This window comes from Populus nigra, chromosome 15 (genome assembly GCF_951802175.1).
Source record: "Populus nigra chromosome 15, ddPopNigr1.1, whole genome shotgun sequence".
Taxonomy (NCBI): domain Eukaryota; kingdom Viridiplantae; phylum Streptophyta; class Magnoliopsida; order Malpighiales; family Salicaceae; genus Populus; species Populus nigra.
Window position 1 is genome coordinate 731,473 of NC_084866.1, and position 27,985 is coordinate 759,457.

The 27,985-nt window shown below is 38.1% G+C and overlaps 1 protein-coding gene and 1 pseudogene across 2 annotated transcripts; one reads left to right on the forward strand and one right to left on the reverse strand.

Annotated features, from left to right (window-relative positions):
- Window positions 1–429: 429 nt before the first annotated feature.
- LOC133674042 (glutamate receptor 2.2-like) lies at window positions 430–7,021 on the reverse strand. 2 transcript variants are annotated; one of them, XM_062095000.1, is made up of 5 exons: window positions 6,700–7,019; window positions 2,341–3,686; window positions 1,896–2,208; window positions 1,380–1,786; window positions 430–1,277 (listed from the first exon to the last, which is right to left on the reverse strand). In XM_062095000.1, exons 1-5 carry the CDS (start codon window positions 6,974–6,976, stop codon window positions 687–689), a joined length of 2,934 nt encoding a protein of 977 aa, XP_061950984.1. In that variant the 5' UTR covers window positions 6,977–7,019; the 3' UTR covers window positions 430–686. The 2 variants fall into 2 exon arrangements, with proteins under 2 accessions (XP_061950984.1, XP_061950985.1); XM_062095001.1 differs by having other exon boundaries at window positions 1,080–1,309; window positions 6,700–7,021.
- Window positions 7,022–16,621: 9,600 nt separating this feature from the next.
- On the forward strand, window positions 16,622–27,978 carry LOC133674643 (uncharacterized; annotated as a pseudogene).
- Window positions 27,979–27,985: the final 7 nt, after the last annotated feature.

The window sequence follows — 27,985 nt, forward strand, 5'->3', positions numbered from 1 at the left end:
AAGCAATATTGACATCAAAACATTCCAAGTCTAGAACCACATCAACATTCACTCCAACATATGCTCTTGAGTTTTGGGCCAACCCCATTTCTATGAACAATATCTTTAAAGAAAGGAACAAGAAGATCAGAACATGCTTTGAAGGTACCTTTTCTTCATCCTCTAACTTGTTTCCAAACAATTTGATAAAAATCCTGACAAAAACTTGAAGATGGTTGGAAATATGAGGGGGGTTTCTTTATAACATGGTAACTTAATTTTGGATAATGCTTTTGTTTTCGTTTTCACAATATAATTTCTCTGGAAAGTCTGTAGAATTTATGTGACCACAAACAAGGTATGCCACTGCTTGCATTCCGACAATATCTTGGGAAATTGCTGAAGAAAATCTATAATTTGCGATAATAATTTACTAATTCTGACACTCAGTTTAATCCTACCTAGCTATAAATATGTTATATCTAGTAATTCAATATTTACAATTTGAAGTTCGAGTGTCAAAAACGAGGAAATCAAACAGAGTAATATGTATTCTATAGTATTGCCTCCTGCATGTTCCTTTGGACTTTCCCATGAATTGCCAGGCCTCTGATGGCCTACAATTATATTACAATGCTACAACTACAACTACATCTACAGGTCTATAAGTTTCCCAGTGTCAAACTGTCAATGGTATCATCTGAAAGTCAATTGTGATCAGGTTCTACTTCAAAAGCTGCTAGTCTTTCTTGATTTGGGTTTGTAAGTTGATCAATATTTATTACTATCTCTTGAGATGTTTGCCTATCTGGACTGGAATCAACAAACTCTGTAGAAGGCTGATCTCCATCTCCAGGGAAATAACTAGTTTGAACTGAATAGGCCGATGGCCTCGGCGCACCCATACTAGGCATACTAGTGCCATTGCTGTCATTCAGCCCACTTTTTCTGAAAGTATGGGATTTTAAGTCCCTCTGAATAAAGATCCTGAAGAAATTGCGGACTTTTCTCCTTATGGAAATTCTGCAATTTAAAGGCCGCAACATTTTCCTTTCCTTGTAGACAAACATGACCATGAATATAATGAGAGCTAAGAGGGATGCTACTCCAGCAATTAAAAATAAGCCCCAGAAACTCTTGAGACTAAGGCTGTTAGATGTAACCGAGGTGCTGGAATCTGGACAATTGCTTTGTTTTCCAAACCAAGCATTCTCGATTTCCTTCATTTTATCTCCCTCTGTCATGTTTAGAACTGCCCTTGATACATCTGGTACCAGAGGAGAACCTTTAGGGAAGGCCTGAAAATCACAACACAAAGCAGCAAGCCAGTCTTTATCAGGGTTGACAAACTTTGCACTTACAATACATAAAGAGAAATGGAGAGGGGTGAATGAACTTACAAATCCGAAACCGTCTGTTTTAAATGTAGGATCAATCATGGCATATTTAGAGCAATACTTTGATAGAAAGAGCCTCATATATGGTATTTCATCAAAAGCAGCAGCGATACCACCATTTCTACTTCCTTTCGATAAAAGGTCATCACATTGTTCTGTGGAATTATACACAATGAGCTTGGACTTGTCGAAACCCAAGTCTAATAGGATTCCCGGAACAAAGGAACCTTCCTGGTAGCCTACATACTCCCCCTTCTTAATGAGCTCATGTACATCAGTAACTGTAGGCCGCAGCTGCTGGACTGTAAGTAAACTAGTTAGACTGGCAGTGTAGCTTTGTGTGAGAATCAGCACAACAAAACACCATATGATTACCACTGCTCTAGACAAGTTGCTAACAACTATCTCCCCTGCAATCATAGTTGGAAAAAATAAAGATGAAGTCAATTTGGTGTTGAGACACTAAAAAAAAGTACGTTAAACAAAAGAAGAAAAATTCAAAAGGGAAAGGAAAATTACTTTGTGCAAAAACCATGGTTGAGAAAGAAAACCAGAAGCTAGTGCCGGCTTGATGTGAAGCAGGCCCTCTAAAATCTTCATTGATTCTGTGTTCAAGAACCCAGATTACAAATCCAATGAAAATAAAGAAACAAAAACTTGTCACCCAGAGATCCCATGTCAGAGGCCTCAAGAAAACCCATGCATTTTTGCTGTTGTTGTCCACAATAGGGACGATCATGGAGACACCACTTTCTGTGTAAGGCAAAGTAAAATCAACATACTGGGATCTGTTGAAAACAATAGTTGTATCTCCAACTACAGCATCGAAATTCTGTTGATAGCAAGCAAAAGAAACTAGATATCAATAAAAATTAGATTTGCATGCATGAATCTGTCCCAAATCTTTTTTCAGATATAAAACTGAATGTGATCAAGTACAGGAAAAGCTTGGTGAAAGTTTTACCTTCAAGTACACTTGATATATCAGATCATTGTAAGTTCCAGCTGGCTCGCCGTCAGGCTTGGCAAAGGGGATGTACTCGTAAGGCAAAGCATAAGGCAATGCTTTGACAACAGAATCAAAAACATCTATGCTGTATCCAGTGACGGTTTTGGTGTTAGAACTAGGATCTTTTGTTACTTTCACAAACTCACTGAAACCATCCTTCACAGGCACTCCTATTCTCAACTTCTTCCCATTCGTTGGAATCTCCCAACCCTTGGGAACAGAAGTTGTATCACCCGGCCATATGACAGTTGAAAGATCGGAGTTCGAACCTGAGTACGCAGTCATATTATTTGTTGACTTCAATGTTTTGACGATCCCTTTGGTTGATGTCCAGAATCCTATCTCTCTTCCCCCATTGCCATTCACATTTATTATCTGGAAAGCTGATGACTGTAACTGTCCATTATCGAAAAGGTAATCTCCCGTAAGACCTTTGAAAGTAATGTTTGATAAAGCTTGAACGAGGTTTGGACCATTTAAAGACACCCCAAGAGTTGCAAGATCTGTGGATGAATTGCTAGAAACGTTTGCCTTTTGGAAGCCTAAATTTGCAGTTCCAGCTTTCTCAACTGCCGAGGCCAAAGCTGTTGCTGCATCATATGCCCATAAGCCAAAAATATTCAACTCAGCATCAACAATATCTGGATTATCTTGTAGGAGTTTTCTTTTCCACCGAATTCGAAAAGTTTCGAGATCTTTTGTTCTTGGCACATAAGGTTTCACACCCAATGCACCTTGCATTGTATTGGTGACAGAAGCATTTGGTGAACTCAAAAATTCAGCGGTTAGACCATCAGTCATGATCCAAACATAGCCTTCACTCACCATTCCAATCTCTTTAGCTTTGTCAAAAACCCGAGCGCCAAGAGAAGGAAACATGTGCACTATGAAAACTCTAGTTTGCATTGTCATCAACTTGTAAAGCTCTGAAACAATTTGATCGTCAGTGGCTGATGGAGAAATGACACTCCGGTACGGGACACGAGCATCAACTGCTTGCAGAGCATCAGTTAAATAAGGTATCACTCCCTCTCCATATTCATTGTCAATGTAGATGGGTACTGCTTCTCTCCATCCAAAGGCTTGAACTAATGCACTTATGGCATTCACCTGAGTTGAGTCATTTTGGGTAGCTCGGAAGAAGAAGGGACTCCTGATGGAAGTGAGAGAAGGACTTGATGCAGAAAATGATATAACGGGCACCTGAGCTTTTTCTCCAAGTTCAATAACAAAATTGGCTTGCATAGATGTTGTTGGGCCAATGATTGCTTGCACTTCAATATTTTTTATCAGGTCCAGCGCTGTACTTGGAAAAGCATTAAGAAAACAATTACTCGTATAGATCAATTATTTTCATTAATCAGTAAAGACTAAAGATGAATCATAGAGACTTAGTTATGATTATATTGTACTTTATATTAAATTAGACTTCTGATAAATCATGAATGTAGTGGTTATGCAGAGAAAGCAAGGAATGGATTGTACTTGGCATTTGGGGTTCTCCTGCCCCTCCTAAACAACGAGAAGAAACAGCAACCTAAAAATCAGCACACCTCAATATCTTCTTTCATTGATGTGTCGTGGGATATATGAAAAGTAAAGCTCGTAAAAAGTGGAGGCTACGAGCATTCATGTAGGGATCAAACGTATTTAGATGGTTTAGCAGAAGCTTTTATACATGAATAAGTGGAATAGATATAGGTTCAAGAAAATGTATAATTACATCAAACTAGGTTAGTAGTTTAAAACTGTAATAACAAGAGATATGTCCGTGGGATGGAGTTTAAATTTTTTTAAGAGATTCTACAAGCAATTTTTCTACATGAAACTATTTTGTCGCTTATAAAATCTTTAGATATCCCAAAATTAGTCATGTAAATTGCTATTTGGACCAATTTTATTACTTTTCATATGATTTTTTGGATTTTTTATACTGTTTTAATTTCTTTTTATGCCTTTGAAATTTAAGTTATTTTATAGTAGATATCGGTTTTCTTGCCTATTTAAATTAAGGTCTTGAAAATCTCTTGAGGAGGCTCAACATATATGTAAAACCTATATTCTTGACCTATTAGACCTAAGCCCAAATTTCAGTCCAAACGCAACTCATACTAACATATATAGGTATTTAAAGAGAAAGTTTAATATATAATTCACATGTTTATTATCAAAAAAAAAAAAAAAGTTACCAAAGAATTTTTTTTTTATCTTCTCCTTTTTTTTCTCCCTTACAATGAATTTTCTCTTTGAAAACACCAAGGAAATCATTTATGAACTTAAGTTTTGGTTTCAAGAAGGGTGGAAGAAACAAGTATCTCCCTCCTTATTGTTTTCAAATAGGAAATTGTTGGTGTAAGGATTAAAGAAAAGTTTAGAGTTTTTATTATTATTTGTTAATTGAACAACTTAAGGGATTTAATTAATGTTTTAGGGTGTCGGGTGGCTTAAAACAAACTAATTAGATGACTAGAATTATGGGTCTTGATTGTTTATGGGGATCTGTAGAATTGATGGCTGTCAGATCGAGATTCTGGAAATCCCAATCAAACGATTGTCCGATTGGTATGAACCGGTCAACCGGTTGCTTGTGGTGGCAGTCGACCAGTTGATCTTTTTGGTCAATTGATTGACCTAGTAGTAGGGGTTAATCAAGTCTATTAGGTTTAATAAGTTTGAGTTATGTTTAGGATCAAATATGTGAATCAGTTCGGCTTTATAATTACATTTAAGTGTCTAAGATTAGAGTTTTAATCTTTTATGTTATTTTTCTCTGAGTGTTTTTGAGCATTTTCTGTATCTGTTATGGGTTCTGTTGACGTTCCTCGTAACTTTAGTACATAGTCTTCGGTTCTACATCCATTGGTTTTTTGCTTTTGTTTTCCAGGTGAGTGAGATGATATTTAATATACATGTAATGTAAACAATATATGTATGTTGATTATACGATTAGTGTAATTTATTCTTGAATTTTCACTCGCATCATGTAGAATTAAATTATATTCGATATGATATTTATTTGCTTTGATAATTATCTAAGTATCTATTATGTCTTGATATCGATATACTTATCAGTAACTTTATGCTAATAAAGTGTGGTTAGTCTATGTGTGCATAGTATTTTGTATACCTAGCTAGTGAGAGAAGCACCAGCATGTGGCGACTGATTCTCCTATAGTGATCAGGGCCGCAAAACCTTGTTTGTTATCGGAACCTTAGGGTTTTATCTATTATCTGAGCCAATGACTTTGTCTGATCTTTGACATATATTCCTTTACCATATGCTATTATACTTAATGTACGTGTGTGTCTATCTCTTTCAGTTCTTATATTTATAAATAACTAAAATATATATTAAATATTGTTAATCCCTCAATGAGATGGTTGAATTCACCCCTCAATTTTAATATTATTTCAGGTTCTTAGCTTTTTTTAGCAAGTTAACCTTTAATTGAGAGTTCCTACTACTTTGTTTGTTGGTATGCCTTACTTGCTTTCGCGAGGCCTTTTTTATTTTTTGAGATTCGATGTCTTAGATGCTCAACTATTACGTTGTTTTCATTCAAGTTTTGATTTTTCTTCAAAGATTGGATTTTATTTAATGTAATAAGTATTTTGCTTATGAATTGTTTTATTAGTTTTGAAGAATATTTGAAAGATTATGAAATACTTTATGAATTCTATATATATTTGTTTTATGATATATATGTTCAAAGGCCAAGCACATGTGGGGTGTCTCCATAGCACCGCTCCTGCGTTGCCAGACTTAGAATTTAAATCATGACAATATAATTATTTTTCAGAGAATAAAAATGTAAATTTAGAACTCACATCTGACCGTTTTTGCACATATAACCATCGATCCCACTAGTTAAAAAAAATAACAAACCATGTCCCATAGAGTACAGCTCACATATATGACTTTTAGAAGGAAGCTAGCCACAAGTGTAAAAAAGAATAACAAACCATGTCCCATAGAGTACAGCTCGCATATATGACTTTTAGAAGGAAGCTAGCCACAAGTCCACAATTTTTGGATGACTTTTGACTCTCCTTATAATACTATAATGTGGTAAGTATTCATGAGAAATCCTTAATTTCATTAAATTTTCCCCACTGCTATAGTTCAGTAGTAATGCTAATTAGATCATAGCTAAAGGAAGTTGCAGGGCTCATGATCACATCACGGGGCGAATAAATTTTTACTATTGAATTGTATGCATAAGTATGTTGATCATCAGTTTAAAACAAGAGAGTAAATTTTCAATATTAGATCAAATCAACAGTTTGAGAGAAAGCTGGGATCAGAGAGAGAACCTGCTGCAGCTGCACGAACAACATCGTTCCCGGAGTTCCTGGTGGTGAGGACCAATCTAGTTTTGTAGTCACTATGAGTGGCATAGAAGTCTGAAAGGGCCATGTTGATGCATGTCAAACCAATATTACCACCCGAAAATTCCAAGTCAAGAACTGCACCTACATTCACTGGAATTGTTGCTGTATTCTGGGCTACCAGCACTTCTATGAACCAAATCTTTAAAGAAAGAAAGAAAAAGACCAAAGAGAGAAAAGGCTTCGAAGGGATTTTCTTCATCTTGTTGTATTGTATGATTCTAGTTTGTTTGGTTGAAGCTTGAATGACTGCATCTCTTATTTATAAGGTTTGTTGGGAGTGGAAGATCAATCAAGTTTGAAATGAATTTGAGTCTATAATTAAGGTCAAAAGAAAGAATGAAAGAATATCCTATTGGATGATTTTTTTATATTTTATATTTTTTGCTTCCTAATCATGTAACTTCTTGGAAATTGTAAAGATTTCATGAAGATTTGCTTTGGTATTACAATTCTCTTGTTAGTCACTGAATCACATTTTAAGTTAATATGTAAAATACATGCACTTGGGTGTCTAGCTATATTAACTTATTAAATATTGAAGAGTTGTCCTTATACTCTAAGGTATCCCCTTGGTCTGACTTCATCATCGTTTACCTTGTCAAAGTCAAATACGTATCTGCAATGATTATAGAATATTCAAGCTTGTAGTTACATTATTGGCATCTAGTTTTCTAATCAGCATTTTTTTAATCAGAAAAAACAATCTTGCTTGTTGTAGCAGAAAAAAAGAAGCCTAATTCAGTTAAAATTCAGTGAAATCTCAAGCCAATATCATCAAGATTCAACTATAGTTATAAAATTCAAAACGATGAGGTTGATAGAGTCTAATCGATCCCTTCAACATTTTTTTTTTTGGCAGCCAATCATCAAATACTTTTTTTTTATATAGTACACGAGAGCATTATATATTAATATTAAATAGCCCCATCAAGTAGGTGGAGTTGAACGAAAGATAAAATACAATGAGAATATAAAAGAAAAGAAAAGACCAAAGCGACGAGCGACCTAATTAGTTAGTCCAGTTCATAATACATTCAGGATTTCTAAAAAGATTTGAGTCTGTATAGCTGAAATTTCTAACTAAGAACTTCAACTAGAAGGCCAAACGGTGAAAGGTGAGATAAAAAATTATATCCCAATCTGAAGCCTTGGATTTGAAGATTAGGCGGTTGTGCGCTATCCAAATTGATCAGTACAAACCTTTACAAAGGAGAGTAATAGCACGTAGCTGAAAATTTCTATTAATCAAACCAGACCATTCCTATAGATTTTGATTTGGTCTTTGTGCAGACAACCTAAACACCCGAACCAGTTCAAGAAACGACCTCAAAGAGACCATGTTATAGGACACCAATGGAAAAGATGATTAATTGTCTCAGTTTCCTTGCAGCAGAATGGACAGTGAGATTCCTCATAATTAATGAGTCTCTTCTCAGCTAAAAAACTTATTATACTCAAACTGCCATGAAGAAGAAGCCATATGAATACATTCATTTTTGGAGGGGCATAACCATTCCATAGCAGAACAAATGAGTGATTATTTTCAGTGGCCGATAAACTATCAAAGAAGAAGCAACCTAATTGAGATGAGTACATGCCAGAGCTGTAGAATTTCCATAACCTGCGATCTGCACCATTTGAAAAGATGAGACCATGCTGCACCTCTACGATCAAGCTCTCTCTCATGTAGTTCTCACGGGGCCAAAGGGATCTTTTCCAGGATAGGTTGAAAGATGTATGATGATTAAATACTACATGCGTTATTACTCTAATACAAAAGAAGTGATATGATGATTAAAAATATATATTTTTCTATGGTTAGAAATCTTCAAATTCAAATTAAGTCTTTAAAATTTTCTAATCGTGACAAGAATGACTACCTTTTAAATTCCTTAACCTCGCTCTATAACCAAAAGAAAAGGAAAAATATTGAAGTCTTTATCTCAATCTAATCAAGAATAATTAAAATTCTTGGTTGTTATTTTCAAGGGCTAGATCCCTTCAACAATTTTATTTTTCTTGGAAAATAATCATTAAATACTGCATTCGTTATTATTCTTCTACTGGCCTGACAAGGCCTTGCATAGGAAATTCAATCATTGACTTGACTTGCTTGTAAACCGGAACCATCGCTTCCATTATCGGAAGCATCCTTTGTCACGTCACAAAATCTATTTTAAAGACACATCGTTTTCTCAAGTTCAACATGAATATTCTAACTTATCTAGCCTAGTTAAGAATTGAGGTAGGTCGTGTCAACTTTAATACATTTGCTGATGGTTGCAAGGATGATGAAATCTGAAAACTGACCTAACTGGAGTACTCTATTATAAGAATATCTTCGACTTCTGTTTTATATTCTTTTGATTGCTTGGAAGTAAAGCTTGACACGTTGACTTTCTCCAGGTTTGTTGTAAGTTAAAACCTTCAATGACTATAACTAGGGGAAACTCCTAAAATACTTCATTTTTATTCATCCAAGTCTACTGCAAATACAAGCCAAACAATTATATTTATACTTGTCCATGTGTAAGCCCTGATCCTTAAAAAGAAAAAAAAAACTTGCAATAAACTATCAGAATCCCTCACTAATTGCTTGACTTTAAGTCCTGAAAAATCAGGATCAAGCTAGGCTACACCTTCTATAATCTGTACTCTGCATATATTGAAAACACTTAATTCGCCTTCAAAATTAACTGTACAATATTCTAATTAATAGCTAAGAGCTAGGTTGGCTTAGCTTGTAACCTGTGACTATGAAGTTGGGAACACCGCTGAATTGAGTGACAAGGTGCATAACAAAGTTGGCACCTAACAGACCGTGTATTACTTAGACCACTGATTTGAGGAAGAGGAACGATTGCCTTGCTGCCAATTGTTGTTGTTAGGACCACTGTTCCTGTTGTTACTCATTTTTAGGTCCCCACAAAAATAAATAAATAAATAAATTATTAAAAAGAAAAAAACCCAAAATAGTGTAGACACCGTTCCTCTCTCTCTCCCCGCATACTGCTGCAAAAACCAAAAACCCCATGACTAGAAAACAGCGCAGGCGTGCCCTGCAAAGCCACCCCTATTGGAGACCTCACCCGATGTGCATGCGCGACAGAGCCCGCTCCACTTGTGTACCGCTCACAATTAATTAACAAAAGGAGGGGGAAAGAGTTTTTAAAGAGGAGAGAGGGCTGGAAAATGGAGGGGGGGGAAGAGTTTTTGAAAAACGGAGGGAGAGAGTTCAGTTTTTTAAACGAGAAAGATAGAACACCCAAAAGGAGTTCCCCCCCTTGGCCATTCCCCTCTCTCGGCCATTTTCTTCCCTGCACACGAAACAGCCTTCTCTGCCAAACGTTGCCAACGCCCTCATCATCATCTAAGGACTGGGACTGTTTCCCTAAACAGAGACGGTGGAGATGAAAGAATGTGAGGGTGGTCTCCGGTTCTGGCATATATAATAGACTGCTTTCTTCTTCTTCCAGCAGAGGGAGGAGGAGCCGAAGAGAAGAGTAAAGAGTAGAGAGGGTTGGCATAGAAAAAAAAACAAAGAGAACGAGAGAGGAAAAAAGGAAGGCTTTCTTCAGGTTTCAAAGGCAGTAAAGCAAAGGTTTTCACCCCTGTTTGCACCGCATCTTCTACATCCGAACCAGCAGCCACATCAGGAGGACGAGCAGCTGCAGCTCCCGCTCCTGCACCGGCCCTTCATTCTCCTTTCCTCTTCGCTGCTAACAGCAGCTCATTACGGGGAAGATTGAGAAGTAAGAGGGGAGGCCAAAGGACAGTAAAGAAGGAGCAGAAAACCGAGACTCCAAGGGCGCTGATCATTTGCCATGCCAGCAGAACACTTTCTTCCACCTGTGAAGGAGACGACAACACTGTGAGCAGCCGCAGCAACACTAGAGAGGAGGAAGAGTAACCGCAACAACACCACCAACCGCACCAGCTCATCATCTCTTTCGGTCTTTACTTTTATTTTTATTTTTACATATAACATTTGCAGAACAGGGAAGAAGAAAGAGCAGACAACTGGGGAGAGAGAGTGACAAAGACGTAGAGGAATGAAAAAAAACAGGGAAACTGACGCCAACATAGGACAGGAGGGAAAGACTGGGAACGGACGAACGCAGACAACTTCTTCATCTCCAGGTTTGTTCTCTTCACCTTGTGTGCGCAGTGGTTTTCTTTGCATTTACACTGTTCAAGTGAGTTTTAATTCACTTGAACAGTAACAGGTTCTCTTTGTCTGCATTTCACCGCACTGTTCAAGTGAATTAATTCACTTGAACATTTAATCCGCCAACTTTGTTAGAACTGTAACCTCCCGCACTGTGTAATTGTTTGCTTTGTGTTTGCACTGTTTAAGTGAAATTTAATTCACTTGAACAGTAACGTGGTCTTTTGCATGCAGTTTGCTTTGTTAATGTGTGAAAACGGGGTTACTGTGCATGTGCACAGTAACTGGAAAAATAATTACCCGGTTACTATGCATGTGCACAGTAACCGTAAAATTAATTAACATGTTACTGTGCAGAGGAACAGTAACACTGTTACTGTACAGTGAACAGTACCAGTCATGTGGTTTGGGCTGGGCTGAGTCCAGCCCCTGTAGGAAGTGGGCCCATTTTATGTTGGGCTGATTTCGGCCCAGTCTCTTTGTGGGCCGGGTCTGGCCCGTTCGGAAAATTTTCTTTAAAAAAATGATTTAAATATGTGTTTTTTTCTAAAAGTTTGTTGATGCATTGTTTATCAATATCTGCTTGTATTGTTTTATATGGTAAAGATACAAGTCCGGTATGAAAATACCCGGTTTTCGTCGAGACATAAAAAAAAATATAAAATGAAAAAATGTTTTGTTTTCCTGCATACGGCCAATACCCTAACATTGTTTTTACGTTTTATATAAAAAACAAATATTTGAAGTTTTGAAAATGTGTTTTCGCATGGATTTCTTAAACACAACAAAAATCATTTTTCTTGCATTTCTGGATTTTACAACATGTTTGTAAAACTCCAAAGGGTATTGGCCAATATTCCAAAAAATATAAAAATCTTATTTTGGGGAAATTCATCTATTATTCACCGCTAATGTTTGGATAAAGAAATCCTTAAAGGATGAATATCCAAAATATTATTGGGAATAATTTGTTATTATTCACTGTTAATATTTGGATAAAGAAACCCGGAGTGGTAAATATCCAAAATAACTTTCTAGGAATAATACATCCGCACAAATCCTTGAAAGAAGCCTTGATTATAATCGAGGACATTTCAATTTTTTTTACTCCACGGTTTAGAGCCGTGAGAGTATAAAACACTAAGACAAAAAAATAGATTTTTAAGGCACCCTAGATTTCATTCATCAGAGCAGACTTATCCTAGGAAACTGATAGGATTAGAGAACATCAACACTATAACAATTATAAGGCAAATCAAACACCAAGCAGCTTACCTTAGGTAGGGCGTACTAGGGGTGCTAAAACCTTCCCTTTACGCAACCAGTCCCTTGCCTTAGAATCTCTGAAAGACCAGTTAGGTTTCCTAGTGACCATAATACTAGGTGGCGACTCCCTTTTTCACAACAGAAAGACCCCAACATCAATCCCCGCTACGAAGGATGGGTCGCCGCGACGTCGAGCTCTCGGGAGGGTGCGACAGGATGGCTACTCCACTGGGGACCCTTGGACTAAGCTTGGTAATTGTTTTTTTTGTTATGCCATGTGTTGTTGTTTTTTTACTATGAATGATACTTTGTTTAAAAGCTTTAGCATGCATCTTTACATCCTATCATGCATGGTATATCAGATATGGATATAGATTTTATTGCACCCTATCATGCATCACTTGTATTATTACTATCTGGTCGAGAACACACACATTAAACTTTAAGTTAGGTGGGGGACTAGCAGCTTGCCTTATGACTTGAGTCAAGGTTTAAGTTTGTGTAAACCCCAACTCTTTGTTGAGTGTTTAGACTGATAGTGATTGGTACATGTGCCATCCCACTATCTGCTGAACCCCCATATTGCCTTTATGAGGGCGATCACTGGGACAACAAGAGACCCTTTTTTAGAGACCAAGTAGTAAACCTACCCTATGTCTCACGTAAAGGAACTAGAACCTATCCTTAAGGTTGTATGCTCCATAATATCTTTTGCATCAAAACCCCAAGGCATTTTGAACCACAGGATTTGAGCCACCATTGCTAAATTTTCCATCATAGAATATGAAAAATTTTGAAATGTCACAATTGACTGAAGGAGACTGCTTTAGAAGCGATGCTAAGAAACTGTCACCAATTAAGAACCTGAATTGCATTATGAATGAGGTGAACTAGTTAACGACTCACTTTCAGAATGTGGATAAGGATGCATTTTTAGTAGATACGAACGTTTGATGGAAATTGCAAGGGTAGAAGTTTTAAGCCCAGTTGTGCGAACCATAATTCATTTTTGGGATCCAGACTACCGATGTTTTTCTTTTGGAAGCAATGACCTATGTCCTAATATGAAGGAATATAGGATGTTGATTGAGTTTCCAAACAATTTGTATAGGATTTATTTTCCTTTGAGATCTGACAAGATCATCCCCGAATTGTCAAAACTGCTTAGAATCTCAAACTTGGAAAAAGTTTTGGGAAAGAATGATACCAGTCTGAAATGGAGGATGCTAGAAATTGAGCTGGAAAAGAAGTCAGGATCAGAACAAGAGAGATTGATTGCCTTGGGCATTTTTGGCCTTCTGTTGTTCCCAAGCCAAACGGGTGCAATGATTTTGAAGGTCCCTGCTGCTTATGTAGAGTATGAGAATACACAAATCAATCCAGTGGCTGTCAATTTAACTAAAACCATCTTGACACTTAACCATTGTAGGAAGACCGGAAAAGAAGCAATGAGATGTTGCATGCAGTTGTTGTATATCTAGATGGTTAGCCACATCGAAACGAAAAAAGCATGTCTTCAATAATTTTTGGTGGTTCACCCAAAGACCCCTGAAGTTCTAGACAACCAGGGTTGGATTGACAAATTAGAAGGTTTGCCTAATAGTGATTTCAAGTGGAGAGCCCCGTGGGTAACGGCAATGAAAGTCCTCATGAGTTGTGGACAGAAACGTTGGGCGCCTTTGGTAGGGATCACAGGTTATGTAAGTTATGCTCTTGCCCTTGTGGTAAGGTAACTTGGGGGCATGCAGTTTGTTCCAAGGACGATGGGAATTGCTTAATTCTTTGGTTTGTTCAAAGATCCCATCGCACAAGAAGTTGTGGAGATCATCACACAAGATTGGAAGCATCTGATTTTGGTTGAGATAGAAGGTTTAAAGGATCCAGGTGCAAGTGCAGGATATGCAAGATTGAGAGACTTAGCTGCTTCAGCCATGCCTTGTGTAGGAGTCAAATCTCCCCAAATTATAGAAGAGCCTATCAAGAGAAAAAGGGACAATAATAAAGAGGAGTTGAGAACACACGACAATGTTAGAAGAAATGATTGCTGGAAGAAGATAAAAGAAGAGCATTTCTAGATGAACAAACACAATCTAAAGACGCGAGAATAACAAAGCTTGAGTTAAAGCTAAGTGAAGAGAAGATTGCTAGGAAAGAAGTGAGAAGGAGCTAGGGGGGATGAGTTTGGATTGGATGCAAAATTGCTTTGAACTTGAAGCAATGGAGGTTGACTTTAAAGATTGCTAAGGAAGCACAAAATATACCCAAGAAAAATTTGCACAAGTTCAATTCGAACTGATGGATAGGATTAGGAAGTATGAGGATTTGAACAAGAAATATTGGAGTTGGAAAACCATTCGACGGATATTGTAAAGGAAGAGGGTAAAAGGAAAGGTTTTAAGGTTATTGAAGCAGAGTTAGCGGTTAAGACAAATGAGATAAAAGTTATGAGGATAAAAACTTGACGAGAAGCGCGAAAAGGTTGAAGTATTTTGACAATGGAAAAATACAAAGATCAAATCGACGCTAACAATGCGGCTTTGAACAAAACCAATATGTTGCTCATAGAAAAGATGACCGAGATGGATGAGCAAATGGACAAAGTTGCTGCACATACTCGGATTATTAGAATCAATGCGTGAAAAGTGTGGAGGGGACATCATTCACTATTGCCGAAGCCTAGCTAAAACCAATGCCTTTCTAGGGAAGATTGAGAATTGCGGCTTTGCCCTTTTTACCTTTGGCTAGAGAGTTTGTGGAGGAAAGGTAATAAACTTATCAAGCATTAATGAAAAGGGCGTTGACCCATCTTCTTATGCAAAATCTGTCTCTTGGTGAACATGATTCAAGTAAACGACTTGAAAGGCAGTACTCCTAGCAATGTGACAAGTGAACCTATGTTTATAAGGGGGTGGCTGTTATTCGTTCACAAGAAGGCTGCATCCACACCCAATATACAAAGCATTCTTATGACAATCATGCATTATGTCATGCATTTTTTTTATACATCTATGCACGCATAAGATCTAGAAACATAGATCCCCCTTCTAGAATCCACAACACTCGATTAAAGAAAAGGATGGAAAATGAAGAAGGTTACACCCAAAAGCTCAGTACCAAAGAAAGCTTGAAGGAGTCTGGAATGATGTTGCGCACCTAATCGGTTTGCTCAAGCAAATGTTTTGAGACAATTTTTTTTCCTTCAATGAGATCATGCATTTTCAAAAGTTCATCTTGATGTTTTTACACATCACTTTCCGTTTTCAAATCCGATCTTTCAAAACAAACATCTACACTTTACACTGAGAATGAATGGCCAAACTTAAGAAAACATAGTAGCTATAGAAGAGGAAGAAGTGGATGAAAATAGGACAACATGAACAAGCTCGGAAACCCGCCAGAGAGGAACTTGAAACCATAGATGCGGGCAATGAAAAAATAAGAGAAAAATTGAAGATATGGACTATGATCACTCCTAAAGAAACAGAAGAATTAATTACTTTGAGATTTTATAGATGTTTTTGCTTGGTCCTACAAGGATGTGCCTGGTTTGTATAGGGTACCACTAGTAGAAGGATGGAAATCGGTTAAAAAAAGTAAAAATTGAAAAGTAGTGGAACACCGGTTTTCTAGAGGTAGTTAAATATCCACAATAGGTGTCCAACATAGTGGTATTACACAAAAAGGAAGATAAAATCAAGGTTTGTCTACCACGCATAGAGATGTTAGTTGACAATGCAGCATATAACTCCACGTATTTTGATGGATTTTTGGGCTAGAATCAGATAAAAATGGTGTAAGAGGATAAGAAAAAGACAACACTATAGGGAACCTTTGTTACAAGGTCATGCCATTTGGGTTGAAGAATGTTAGGGCCACCTGCCAAAGGGTCATGGTAACTCTATTTCACGACATGGTGCACAAAGAGATTGAAGTATGCGTGGATGACATGATTGCTAAACCTAGAGAAGGAGAGAATCATGTCCAAATATTAAAGGAATTGTCTTGAAAGACCAAAGAAGTATAAGTTGAGGCTTGACCACACAAGGTGTTCATTCGGGGTGAAATCTGGAAAGTTATTGGGATTTATGATGAGTGACGAAGGGATAGAAGTGGATCTTGGTTAAGTAAAGGCTATTCAATCTATGCCACCTCCCAAGACTGAGAAGGATGTAAGGAGGTTCTTGGGAAGGTTGAATTACATTGCTCGATTGATATCCCAATTAACCATGACTTATGACCCCATCTTCAATTGTTAAGGAAGAAGAATCTTGGAATAGGGAATAAGAGTGTGAAGAAGCTTTCGAGAAAATCAAGCAGTACCTCTAAATCCACCCCTATCTATCAAGCCAATTTGCAAAATGGCAAGTTATACTAGCTGAGTACAACATAGTAGATATGATAAGGAAAGCAATGAATGTCATTGCCAATCACCTAGCTGACCATGCTAGAGAAGATTATGAGTCATTAAAATTTGATTTTCCTGATGAAGATGTGCTTTCAGTTGAGGAATGGAAATTAGATTGGTGGACTATGTACTTTGATGGTGATGTAAACGTATGTGGTAACAGAGCTGGTGCAATGATAATCTCTCCTGATAAGAAGCAGTATCCGGTTTCAGTCAAGCTACAGTTTGGGTGCACCAACAACACGACTGAGTATGAAGCTTGCATTCTCGGTTTAGAGGCTGCATTGGAGCTAAACATCAGAAAGATAGATGTGTATGGAGACTCAATGCTGATCATTTGCCAAATAAAAGGAGAATGGCAAACCAAGGAAGAGAAGTTAAGGCCTTACCAAGAATACCTATCTAAACTGACTGGAGAATTTAAGGAAATAAAGTTCACCCATCTAGGAAGGGAAGGAAACCACTTTGCAGATGCTTTGGCTACACTAACATCTATGGCCAAAATAGACTTTGGGCACAAGGTACAACCAGTACACATCAATATCAGAAATAACCCAGCTCATTGTTGCTCAGTCGAAAGAGAAATAGATGGAAACCCTTGGTACTATAATATCAAGAATTTCATCCAAAAAACCAGACATATCCCATGGGGGCATCCAAAATCAACAAGAAGACTTTGAGAAGGTTGGCAAGGGATCTTGATGGGGAAACTTTGTATAAGAAATCATCGGACAGAACTTGGTTGAGATGTTTGGATGATGTAGAGGCAACAAGTGGTGAAGAAATTTATTGAGAGAGATTTGATTTGTCAGTATGATCCACTAGAAAAAGATTATAACTGATAATGCCCAGAGTTTCAATTGGCAAGATGATAATAGAACTCTGCGCCAAATGAAAGATCAAGCATTTACTCGCCATATAGGCCAGGGATGAAAGGAGCGGTAGAAGCTACTAACAAAAATGTCAAGAAGATTACTTAGAAGAGATGTTGGCATGAGATGTTGTCATTGGCCCTTTACGCATACTGCATCGCAGTCTGAACCTCAATAGGAGCCACCCCATATACGTTGGTATATGGAATGGAGGCAATTATGCCTTTAGAAGTGGAAAACCCCTCATTAAGAGTTTTGGTAGACTCTGAGTTTAGAAGAGGTGGAATGGGTAAAAGTTAAATATGAATAGTTGAATATGACAGTGAAAAGAGATTAGCTGCAATCTGTCATCATCAAAGATGGCCTAATCATATGATAAGAAGGTCTGACCTCGAGAATTCCATGAAGGAGATTTTGTACTGAATATAGCCTTTACCAGAAGAGGATCAAAGTAAAAGGGCGCCAAACAAGGAGGGCCCTTACCTGTTAAAGAAAACATTCTCGAGAGGAGCTTTATTTGTTATCTAGAATGGATGAAGAAGATCTAGTTAAACTTGTGAATTATGACTCTATAAAGAAATACTATGCTTCCCAGTCAATAAAAAGGTTCGGCCATGAATTCTCCTTGTAAAGAACCTTTTTTTCATAAAACGTATTATCTTATATCAGTTGAAATCTTTTACTTAAAAGAGCTGTTTTTAACGCATGACTAAGGAGATGACTCCATCAATTGGAGAGAATCAAACCAAATCAAAACTTGACATGTTTTTGCACGCCACACTTGGGGCAAGAGGGATCCAAAGTTAACCAAAGCCAAAAAGGGGTATCATCATAAAAACTTCTGAAAATACATCTTTTATGGGAATTGCTAATTGCATTGAAAGTTTCAGTTTTCATGAACAAAACCAAAATAATACTCGATGGAGCAAGAAAGGGCCCCTTAAGGAACCAGAGATCTCTTCACCAAGAGGATATGAAGTATAGTGTGCGGAGCATATTCCGATTCAAGAGAAAAGGTCGGACAAACAAATGGAAACAAGAGCTCGAAGAAGTTTACAACGAAAGGGGGACCTATGTTTCCAAAATAGGTAACAAAAAAAAAACATACATGCTATTTGTCATAACACTAACCTGGCAGGAGAAGGTGTGGTGAAAGCCAAAATAGTTCCAAGTTTTTGGGAACCACTGAGATATCGAATCTCAGTTCGACAGAACCGCGAAGGAGAATTGTGAACCAGCACTGCTTCATTCCTTGAGGTCACCCGATTTTGAGACCATTCCTTAGAAAAACGTGGAGTTTTCTAAAGAATGTTAAGAGGGGCTGGTTACCTGATATTGAAACCGTCTTAGAAAAGCATGGAGTTTTCTAAGAATTTTAAGATGGGCCGGTCACCTGATATTGAGACCATTTCTTAGAAAAGCGTGGAGTTTTCTAAGAATCTTAAGATGGGCAGGTCACCCGATATTGAGACCATTCCTTAGAAAAGCGTGGAGTTTTCTAAAGAATTTTAAGAGGGGCTGGTCACCCGATATTGAGACCATTCCTTAGAAAAGCGTGGAGTTTTCTAGGAATTTTAAGAGGGGCCGGTTACCTGATATTGAAACCGTTTCTTGGAAAAGCATGGAGTTTTCTAAGAATTTTAAGACGGGCCGGTCACCTGATATTGAGACTGTTGCTTAGAAAAGCGTGGAGTTTTCTAAGAATCTTACAACGGGCAGGTCACCCGATACTGAGACCATTCCTTAGAAAAGCGTGGAGTTTTCTAGGAATTTTAAGAGGGGCCGGTTACCTGATATTGAAACCGTTTCTTGGAAAAGCATGGAGTTTTCTAAGAATTTTAAGACGGGCCGGTCACCTGATATTGAGACTGTTGCTTAGAAAAGCGTGGAGTTTTCTAAGAATCTTACAACGGGCAGGTCACCCGATACTGAGACCATTCCTTAGAAAAGCGTGGAGTTTTCTAGGAATTTTAAGAGGGGCCGGTTACCTGATATTGAAACCGTTTCTTGGAAAAGCATGGAGTTTTCTAAGAATTTTAAGACGGGCCGGTCACCTGATATTGAGACTGTTGCTTAGAAAAGCGTGGAGTTTTCTAAGAATCTTACAACGGGCAGGTCACCCGATACTGAGACCATTCCTTAGAAAAGCGTGGAGTTTTCTAGGAATTTTAAGAGGGGCCGGTTACCTGATATTGAAACCGTTTCTTAGAAAAGCGTGGAGTTTTCTAAGAATTTTAAGATGGGCCGGTCACCTGATATTGAGACCATTTCTTAGAAAAGCGTGGAGTTTTCTAAGAATCTTAAGATGGGCAGGTCACCCGATATTGAGACCATTCCTTAGAAAAGCATGGAGTTTTCTAAAGAATTTTAAGAGGGGCTGGTCACCCGATATTGAGACCATTCCTTAGAAAAGCGTGGAGTTTTCTAGGAATTTTAAGAGGGGCCGGTTACCTGATATTGAAACCGTTTCTTAGAAAAGCGTGGAGTTTTCTAAGAATTTTAAGATGGGCCGGTCACCTGATATTGAGACCGTTTCTTAGAAAAGCATGGAGTTTTCTAAGAATCTTAAGATGGGCAGGTCACCCGATATTGAGACCATTCCTTAGAAAAGCGTGGAGTTTTCTAGGAATTTTAAGAGGTCGCCAGAAGGGATCTCATCTTTCAGCTTTGGTTAAAGGGAATCGCCAGAGGGGATTCCAGGTTGACCGAGCTGCAAGATAGTTTTTTTGGGTTTTGGTTAAAGGAGATCGTCAGAAGGGATCTCAGGTTAACCCAACCGCAACACAGATATCAGCTTTGGCTAAGGGAAATCGCCAGATGGGATTTCAGGTTGGCCAAGCTGCAAATATAAATTTTTTGGTTAAAAGAGATTGCCAGAAGGGATCTCAGAATGGAATTCCAAGTTAAATTAATCGAAGTTAGAAGTCAGAGGATCGCTAGATTGGGATCTCAAGATGACAAAGTTTTGATCGTTGTTTCGGGTTGAAGGGGAATACCCATAAAGACAAAGTTTCAGATCGATCAATCTTCGACAATATCAGTTTCGGAAGTTCAGTTTTGTTTATCTTTATAAAACTTACTGCGCAAAACCCTTGTTGCTCCGTAAGTATTATAAAGAGGGGGCATCTGTTGTTACCCATTTTTGGGTCCCCACAAAAATAAATAAATAAATAAATTATTAAAAAGAAAAAAACCCAAAATAGTGTAGACACCGTTCCTCTCTCTCTCCCCGCATACTGCTGCAAAAACCAAAAACCCCATGACTAGAAAACAGCGCAGGCGTGCCCTGCAAAGCCACCCCTATTGGAGACCTCACCCGATGTGCATGCGCGACAGAGCCCGCTCCACTTGTGTACCGCTCACAATTAATTAACAAAAGGAGGGGGAAAGAGTTTTTAAAGAGGAGAGAGGGCTGGAAAATGGAGGGGGGGGAAGAGTTTTTGAAAAACGGAGGGAGAGAGTTCAGTTTTTTAAACGAGAAAGATAGAACACCCAAAAGGAGTTCCCCCCCTTGGCCATTCCCCTCTCTCGGCCATTTTCTTCCCTGCACACGAAACAGCCTTCTCTGCCAAACGTTGCCAACGCCCTCATCATCATCTAAGGACTGGGACTGTTTCCCTAAACAGAGACGGTGGAGACGAAAGAATGTGAGGGTGGTCTCCGGTTCTGGCATATATAATAGACTGCTTTCTTCTTCTTCCAGCAGAGGGAGGAGGAGCCGAAGAGAAGAGTAAAGAGTAGAGAGGGTTGGCATAGAAAAAAAAACAAAGAGAACGAGAGAGGAAAAAAGGAAGGCTTTCTTCAGGTTTCAAAGGCAGTAAAGCAAAGGTTTTCACCCCTGTTTGCACCGCATCTTCTACATCCGAACCAGCAGCCACATCAGGAGGACGAGCAGCTGCAGCTCCCGCTCCTGCACCGGCCCTTCATTCTCCTTTCCTCTTCGCTGCTAACAGCAGCTCATTACGGGGAAGATTGAGAAGTAAGAGGGGAGGCCAAAGGACAGTAAAGAAGGAGCAGAAAACCGAGACTCCAAGGGCGCTGATCATTTGCCATGCCAGCAGAACACTTTCTTCCACCTGTGAAGGAGACGACAACACTGTGAGCAGCCGCAGCAACACTAGAGAGGAGGAAGAGTAACCGCAACAACACCACCAACCGCACCAGCTCATCATCTCTTTCGGTCTTTACTTTTATTTTTATTTTTACATATAACATTTGCAGAACAGGGAAGAAGAAAGAGCAGACAACTGGGGAGAGAGAGTGACAAAGACGTAGAGGAATGAAAAAAAACAGGGAAACTGACGCCAACATAGGACAGGAGGGAAAGACTGGGAACGGACGAACGCAGACAACTTCTTCATCTCCAGGTTTGTTCTCTTCACCTTGTGTGCGCAGTGGTTTTCTTTGCATTTACACTGTTCAAGTGAGTTTTAATTCACTTGAACAGTAACAGGTTCTCTTTGTCTGCATTTCACCGCACTGTTCAAGTGAATTAATTCACTTGAACATTTAATCCGCCAACTTTGTTAGAACTGTAACCTCCCGCACTGTGTAATTGTTTGCTTTGTGTTTGCACTGTTTAAGTGAAATTTAATTCACTTGAACAGTAACGTGGTCTTTTGCATGCAGTTTGCTTTGTTAATGTGTGAAAACGGGGTTACTGTGCATGTGCACAGTAACTGGAAAAATAATTACCCGGTTACTATGCATGTGCACAGTAACCGTAAAATTAATTAACATGTTACTGTGCAGAGGAACAGTAACACTGTTACTGTACAGTGAACAGTACCAGTCATGTGGTTTGGGCTGGGCTGAGTCCAGCCCCTGTAGGAAGTGGGCCCATTTTATGTTGGGCTGATTTCGGCCCAGTCTCTTTGTGGGCCGGGTCTGGCCCGTTCGGAAAATTTTCTTTAAAAAAATGATTTAAATATGTGTTTTTTTCTAAAAGTTTGTTGATGCATTGTTTATCAATATCTGCTTGTATTGTTTTATATGGTAAAGATACAAGTCCGGTATGAAAATACCCGGTTTTCGTCGAGACATAAAAAAAAATATAAAATGAAAAAATGTTTTGTTTTCCTGCATACGGCCAATACCCTAACATTGTTTTTACGTTTTATATAAAAAACAAATATTTGAAGTTTTGAAAATGTGTTTTCGCATGGATTTCTTAAACACAACAAAAATCATTTTTCTTGCATTTCTGGATTTTACAACATGTTTGTAAAACTCCAAAGGGTATTGGCCAATATTCCAAAAAATATAAAAATCTTATTTTGGGGAAATTCATCTATTATTCACCGCTAATGTTTGGATAAAGAAATCCTTAAAGGACGAATATCCAAAATATTATTGGGAATAATTTGTTATTATTCACTGTTAATATTTGGATAAAGAAACCCGGAGTGGTAAATATCCAAAATAACTTTCTAGGAATAATACATCCGCACAAATCCTTGAAAGAAGCCTTGATTATAATCGAGGACATTTCAATTTTTTTTACTCCACGGTTTAGAGCCGTGAGAGTATAAAACACTAAGACAAAAAAATAGATTTTTAAGGCACCCTAGATTTCATTCATCAGAGCAGACTTATCCTAGGAAACTGATAGGATTAGAGAACATCAACACTATAACAATTATAAGGCAAATCAAACACCAAGCAGCTTACCTTAGGTAGGGCGTACTAGGGGTGCTAAAACCTTCCCTTTACGCAACCAGTCCCTTGCCTTAGAATCTCTGAAAGACCAGTTAGGTTTCCTAGTGACCATAATACTAGGTGGCGACTCCCTTTTTCACAACAGAAAGACCCCAACATCAATCCCCGCTACGAAGGATGGGTCGCCGCGACGTCGAGCTCTCGGGAGGGTGCGACAGTTCCCACGGTTACCACTGTTAAAATTTATGTTGTTGTTGCTGCATGAATTACCATCTTCATTCTCTCTTCTAATTAAAATCTAATTAATAATACAAGGTAGTGTGAATTTATACATATTTCAAGCCTAAAATTTTTTTACTTAATAAGATATTTTATAAAATAATATAAATAATATCTTATAGTCTTACCTATCAGCTAAAATTATTTGGCTGAATTGTTTCTTTGACATTAACCATTAGGATTGGCAAAGGGAATGTACTCATAAGGCAAAGCATAAGGTAAGTTTCCACTACAGCTTCAAATTAAAACAACTATGCAATTTCCGAAAATTTTGTAGTGTTATATTTGGGATCTCTTGTCACTGTCAGAAGCTGGTTGAATCCACCCTTCATTGGCACCCCTATCCTCAACCGTGTTAGAATTATGAGATTCTGCCTTGAGATAGATAGAGTTAAGTGTAGTTATGTTATTTGAATTTTATGCAATCGTTTTTCTACTTCAGGATTTGCAGCAGTAACATTCTGCTGCAGTTTGTTATTTTCAATTCCAATAATCTCTCAAGTTTATTGAGAGTTTCAATCCATTCCAAGTTCCATGTAAGCCTATATATAGGCATTTGAAATTAATTAAAAGTATTGATCTTTCTACTCAACTCTGCTCCTTTGTATCTATTTCTTCTATACTTAAAACTGTAGTTTCTGGATCTTAAGATTTCTATCAGTGGTATCAGAGCTTTATATCCTACGGGTTGTGAGGCAAGTATTGTGAGTGACAAACACAGAGAGGGTGAGGCAAGTATTGTGAGTGCTAAACACAGAGAGGGTGAGCAGAAATACTAGTGAGTTATTTTCCTTCTATTTCAATGTCTACTTCAAGTAATATAGCATCTGCAATTCCAATGTTTAGTGGTGAACTTTATCATATTTGGGTTGTCAAAATGAGATTTTATCTAAGATCTCAAGGCTTGTGGAATGTTGTGGTGACTGATTCTGATCCACCACCATTGAATGCAAATCCCACAATCGCTCAAATGAAAGCACATGAAGAAGAAAAACTCAAGAAGGACAAAGCCATTACCTGCCTACATTCTGGACTTGCAGATCATATTTTCACCAAAATAATGAATCTGGAAACACCAAAACAAGTATGGGATAAGCTCCAAATTGAATTTCAAGGGAGCAACAGAGTCAAAGCAGTTAAGCTTCTTGCATTTAAAAGGGAATTTGAGTTGATGAAGATGAAAGACAATGAATCTGTCAAAGATTATTCTGGCAGATTAATGGATGTTGTAAATCAAATGAGACTTCTTGGAAATACATTTGAAGATCATAAGGTAGTAGAAAAACTTATGATGTTAGTCCCACAAAAGTTTGAAGCCAAAATCTCTGCAATAGAAGAATCTTGTGATTTGCAAAATCTTACTATTGTAGAGTTAATTAGCAAACTACACGTACAGGAGCAAAGGGTTCATATGAGAGATGATGAGGCTGTTGAAGGGGCTTTCCAAGCAAACAACAAGGGAAGGAGTGCTGGTAACCTGCCAAGAAACAAACTTGTCAAGTTTTCTAAAAGGAAAACAAATACACCTTCAAGAAGACAGATTTTCTTACCATGCCCTTATTGCAGAAGAACTAATCATACTGAGAAAGATTGCTGGTTTAAGGGTAAACCTTCTCTCCAGTGTATGTTCTGTAATAATCTGGGTCATAGTGAGAAATTTTGCAGAATCAAGAAGAAGCAATCACAGCAACAAATACAACAACAAGCAAATGTTTCTGAAGAAGGCAAAGATGATGAAGAGCATTTGTTTATGGCATCACAAGCTAGCAATACTTCTGAACTAAATACATGGCTTATAGACAGTGGCTGCACAAGTCACATGTCTAAGTTTCTGTCAATCTTTTCTTCTATTGACAGATCAGTTCAACCGAAGATCAAGTTGGGAAATGGAGATATTGTGCAGGCTAAGGGGAAAGGCACTGTTGCGGTCAGCACAAATAAAGGTATTAAAACCATCACAAATGTTCTTTACATTCCAGAACTAGATCAAAATCTCCTTAGTGTTGCACAGATGCTCAGGAATGGTTATGAAGTCTCTTTTAAAGAGAAATTTTGCTTTATTACTGATACACATAATTCAGAGATAGCAAAAATCAAAATGGATGGTAATAGCTTCGATTTGAAGCTTGATGCTGTTAAAGGACATGTGTTTAGTGCTAAGATTGATGAAAGCATTCTTTGGCACAAAAAATTTGGTCATTACAATCTCAATTCATTAAAGTTGCTGTATGATACTGGAATGGTAGAAAACATGTCTGAAATTCATGTTACTGCTCATACATGTGGAAGCTGTGAACTGGGAAAGCAACACCGACAACCATTTCCCAAAGGTATATCTAAAAGAGCAACTCACAAGCTGGAGTTAGTCCACTCAGACATATGTGGACCAATGAGCACAACCTCCTTGAGCAATAATATGTACTTTATATTGTTCATTGATGACTTCAGTAGAATGACTTGGGTCTATTTTCTGAAAACCAAGTCACAAGCACTATTAATGTTCAAAAACTTCAAGAGCATGGCTGAAACTCAAAGTGGACAGAAGATCAAGGTGTTGAGAACTGATAATGGAGGAGAGTATATTTCGAAGGAGTTCAATGCCTTTTGTTTAGAAGCTGGGATTGTACACCAGCTGACAATTCCATACTCTCCACAGCAGAATGGAGTTTCTGAAAGGAAGAACATAACTGTGATGGAGATGTCCAGATGTATCTTGTTTGAAAAGAAGTTGCCAAGGTTTCTTTGGGCTGAAGCAGTAAATACTTCAGTATATTTGCTTAATAGACTTCCAACTAAGTCTATTCAAAGCAAAACACCATTGGAAGCATGGTCTGGTGTCCGGCCTACTGCCAAACATCTCAAAGTGTTTGGATCATTGTGCTACTTTCTTGTACCATCTGCCAAAAGAGGGAAACTGGATGAAAGAGCAGAGAAAGGAATTCTGGTGGGATATGCGACAGAATCAAAAGGTTACAGAATTTTCAATCTGAATGGAGCTAAAATTCAGGTCAGTAGAGATGTGCATTTTGATGAGAATTCCTGCTGGAATTGGGACTTAAAAGGAGTTGATCAGAATATCACAGCTGCACTTGAACCAACAGTAAGAAGTATTGGTGTTGAAGTTCAACAAAACATTAAAGCAACTTCAGATACAGCAGTACTTAAGGTTAGACCATTGTGTGATGTGTACGAAAGATGTAATCTTGTACATGCTGAGCCTACAAATTATACTGAAGCTGCAGGAGTTCCAGCTTGGATTGAAGCAATGAAATCAGAAATTGATTCCATTGAAAGAAATGGGACTTGGAGATTAACTGAACTTCCTGAAGATAAAAAGGAAATTGGAGTGAAGTGGGTCTTCAGAACCAAATTCAATCCAGATGGTTCAATCTTCAAACACAAGGCTAGATTGGTTGTTAAAGGCTTTGCTCAAGTTGCTGGAGTGGATTATGGAGATACTTTTGCACCAGTAGCTAGGCATGACACTATAAGACTCCTACTTGCTCTTGCGGGATAAAAAGGATGGAGAGTATATCATTTAGATGTTAAGTCTGCTTTTCTAAATGGAATACTTCTTGAAGAGATTTATGTTCAGCAACCAGAAGGCTTTGTAGTTGCTGGTAATGAACACAAAGTATACAAGCTACACAAGGCTCTTTATGGCTTGAAGCAAGCACCAAGGGCCTGGTACAGCAGAATTGACACTCATTTGATTCAACTGGGATTCAAGAGAAGTGAAAATGAAGCTACTTTGTATCTGAAACAAGATGAAGATGGTCTGCAGCTGGTGATCTCACTCTATGTAGACGACATGCTAGTTACTGGAAGCAATGCAAAGTTGCTGGAAGAGTTCAAAACAGAAATGCAAGATGTGTTTGAAATGTCTGATCTTGGCATTATGAACTACTTTCTTGGAATGGAGATACATCAATGTAGTTCGGGTATTTTTGTTTCACAAAGGAAATATGCTGTTGATATACTCAAGAAGTTCAAACTTGAGTCATGCAAAGAAGTAGCAACTCCTTTGGCACAAAATGAGAAGATTTCAAAGAATGATCGTGAGAAACTTGAAGATCCCTCTGGATTTAGAAGTTTAGTGGGCAGTTTACTATACTTGACAGCAACTAGACCTGACTTAATGTTTCCAGCTGGTTTGTTGTCAAGGTTCATGAGCTCACCTAGCAATATTCACATGGGAATTGCTAAAAGGGTGTTGAAGTACATTAGAGGAACAACTGATCTTGGCATCTGGTACTTGAAGACAGGAGGAGTAAAACTAATTGGTTATGCAGACAGTGACTGGGCAGGGAGTGTTGATGACATGAAAAGCATCTCCGGGTATGTTTTTAACATTGGTTCAGGTGCAATTTGTTGGAATGCAAAGAAGCAAGATGTGGTGGCACAATCAACTGCAGAAGCAGAGTATATCTCCATGGCAGCTGCTGCAAATCAAGCAATTTGGTTGAACAAGTTGCTTGCTGATTTGGGTCAAGATCAAAGCTCACCAGCTGAGCTTTATTGTGACAACAAATCTGCTATTGCTATTGCTCTAAATCCGGT

What these genes read in the sequence shown, in the direction of transcription:
- LOC133674042 (XM_062095000.1), bottom strand. Translation starts at nt 6,976, where the DNA reads ATGAAGAAAATCCCTTCGAAGCCTTTTCTCTCTTTGGTCTTTTTCTTT. An exon ending in TGTTCGTGCAGCTGCAGCAG is followed by an intron (nt 3,687 to 6,699) that starts GTTCTCTCTCTG and finishes TTCCAAGTACAG; the next exon opens with CGCTGGACCTGATAAAAAAT. An exon ending in TATATCAAGTGTACTTGAAG is followed by an intron (nt 2,209 to 2,340) that starts GTAAAACTTTCA and finishes TGCTATCAACAG; the next exon opens with AATTTCGATGCTGTAGTTGG.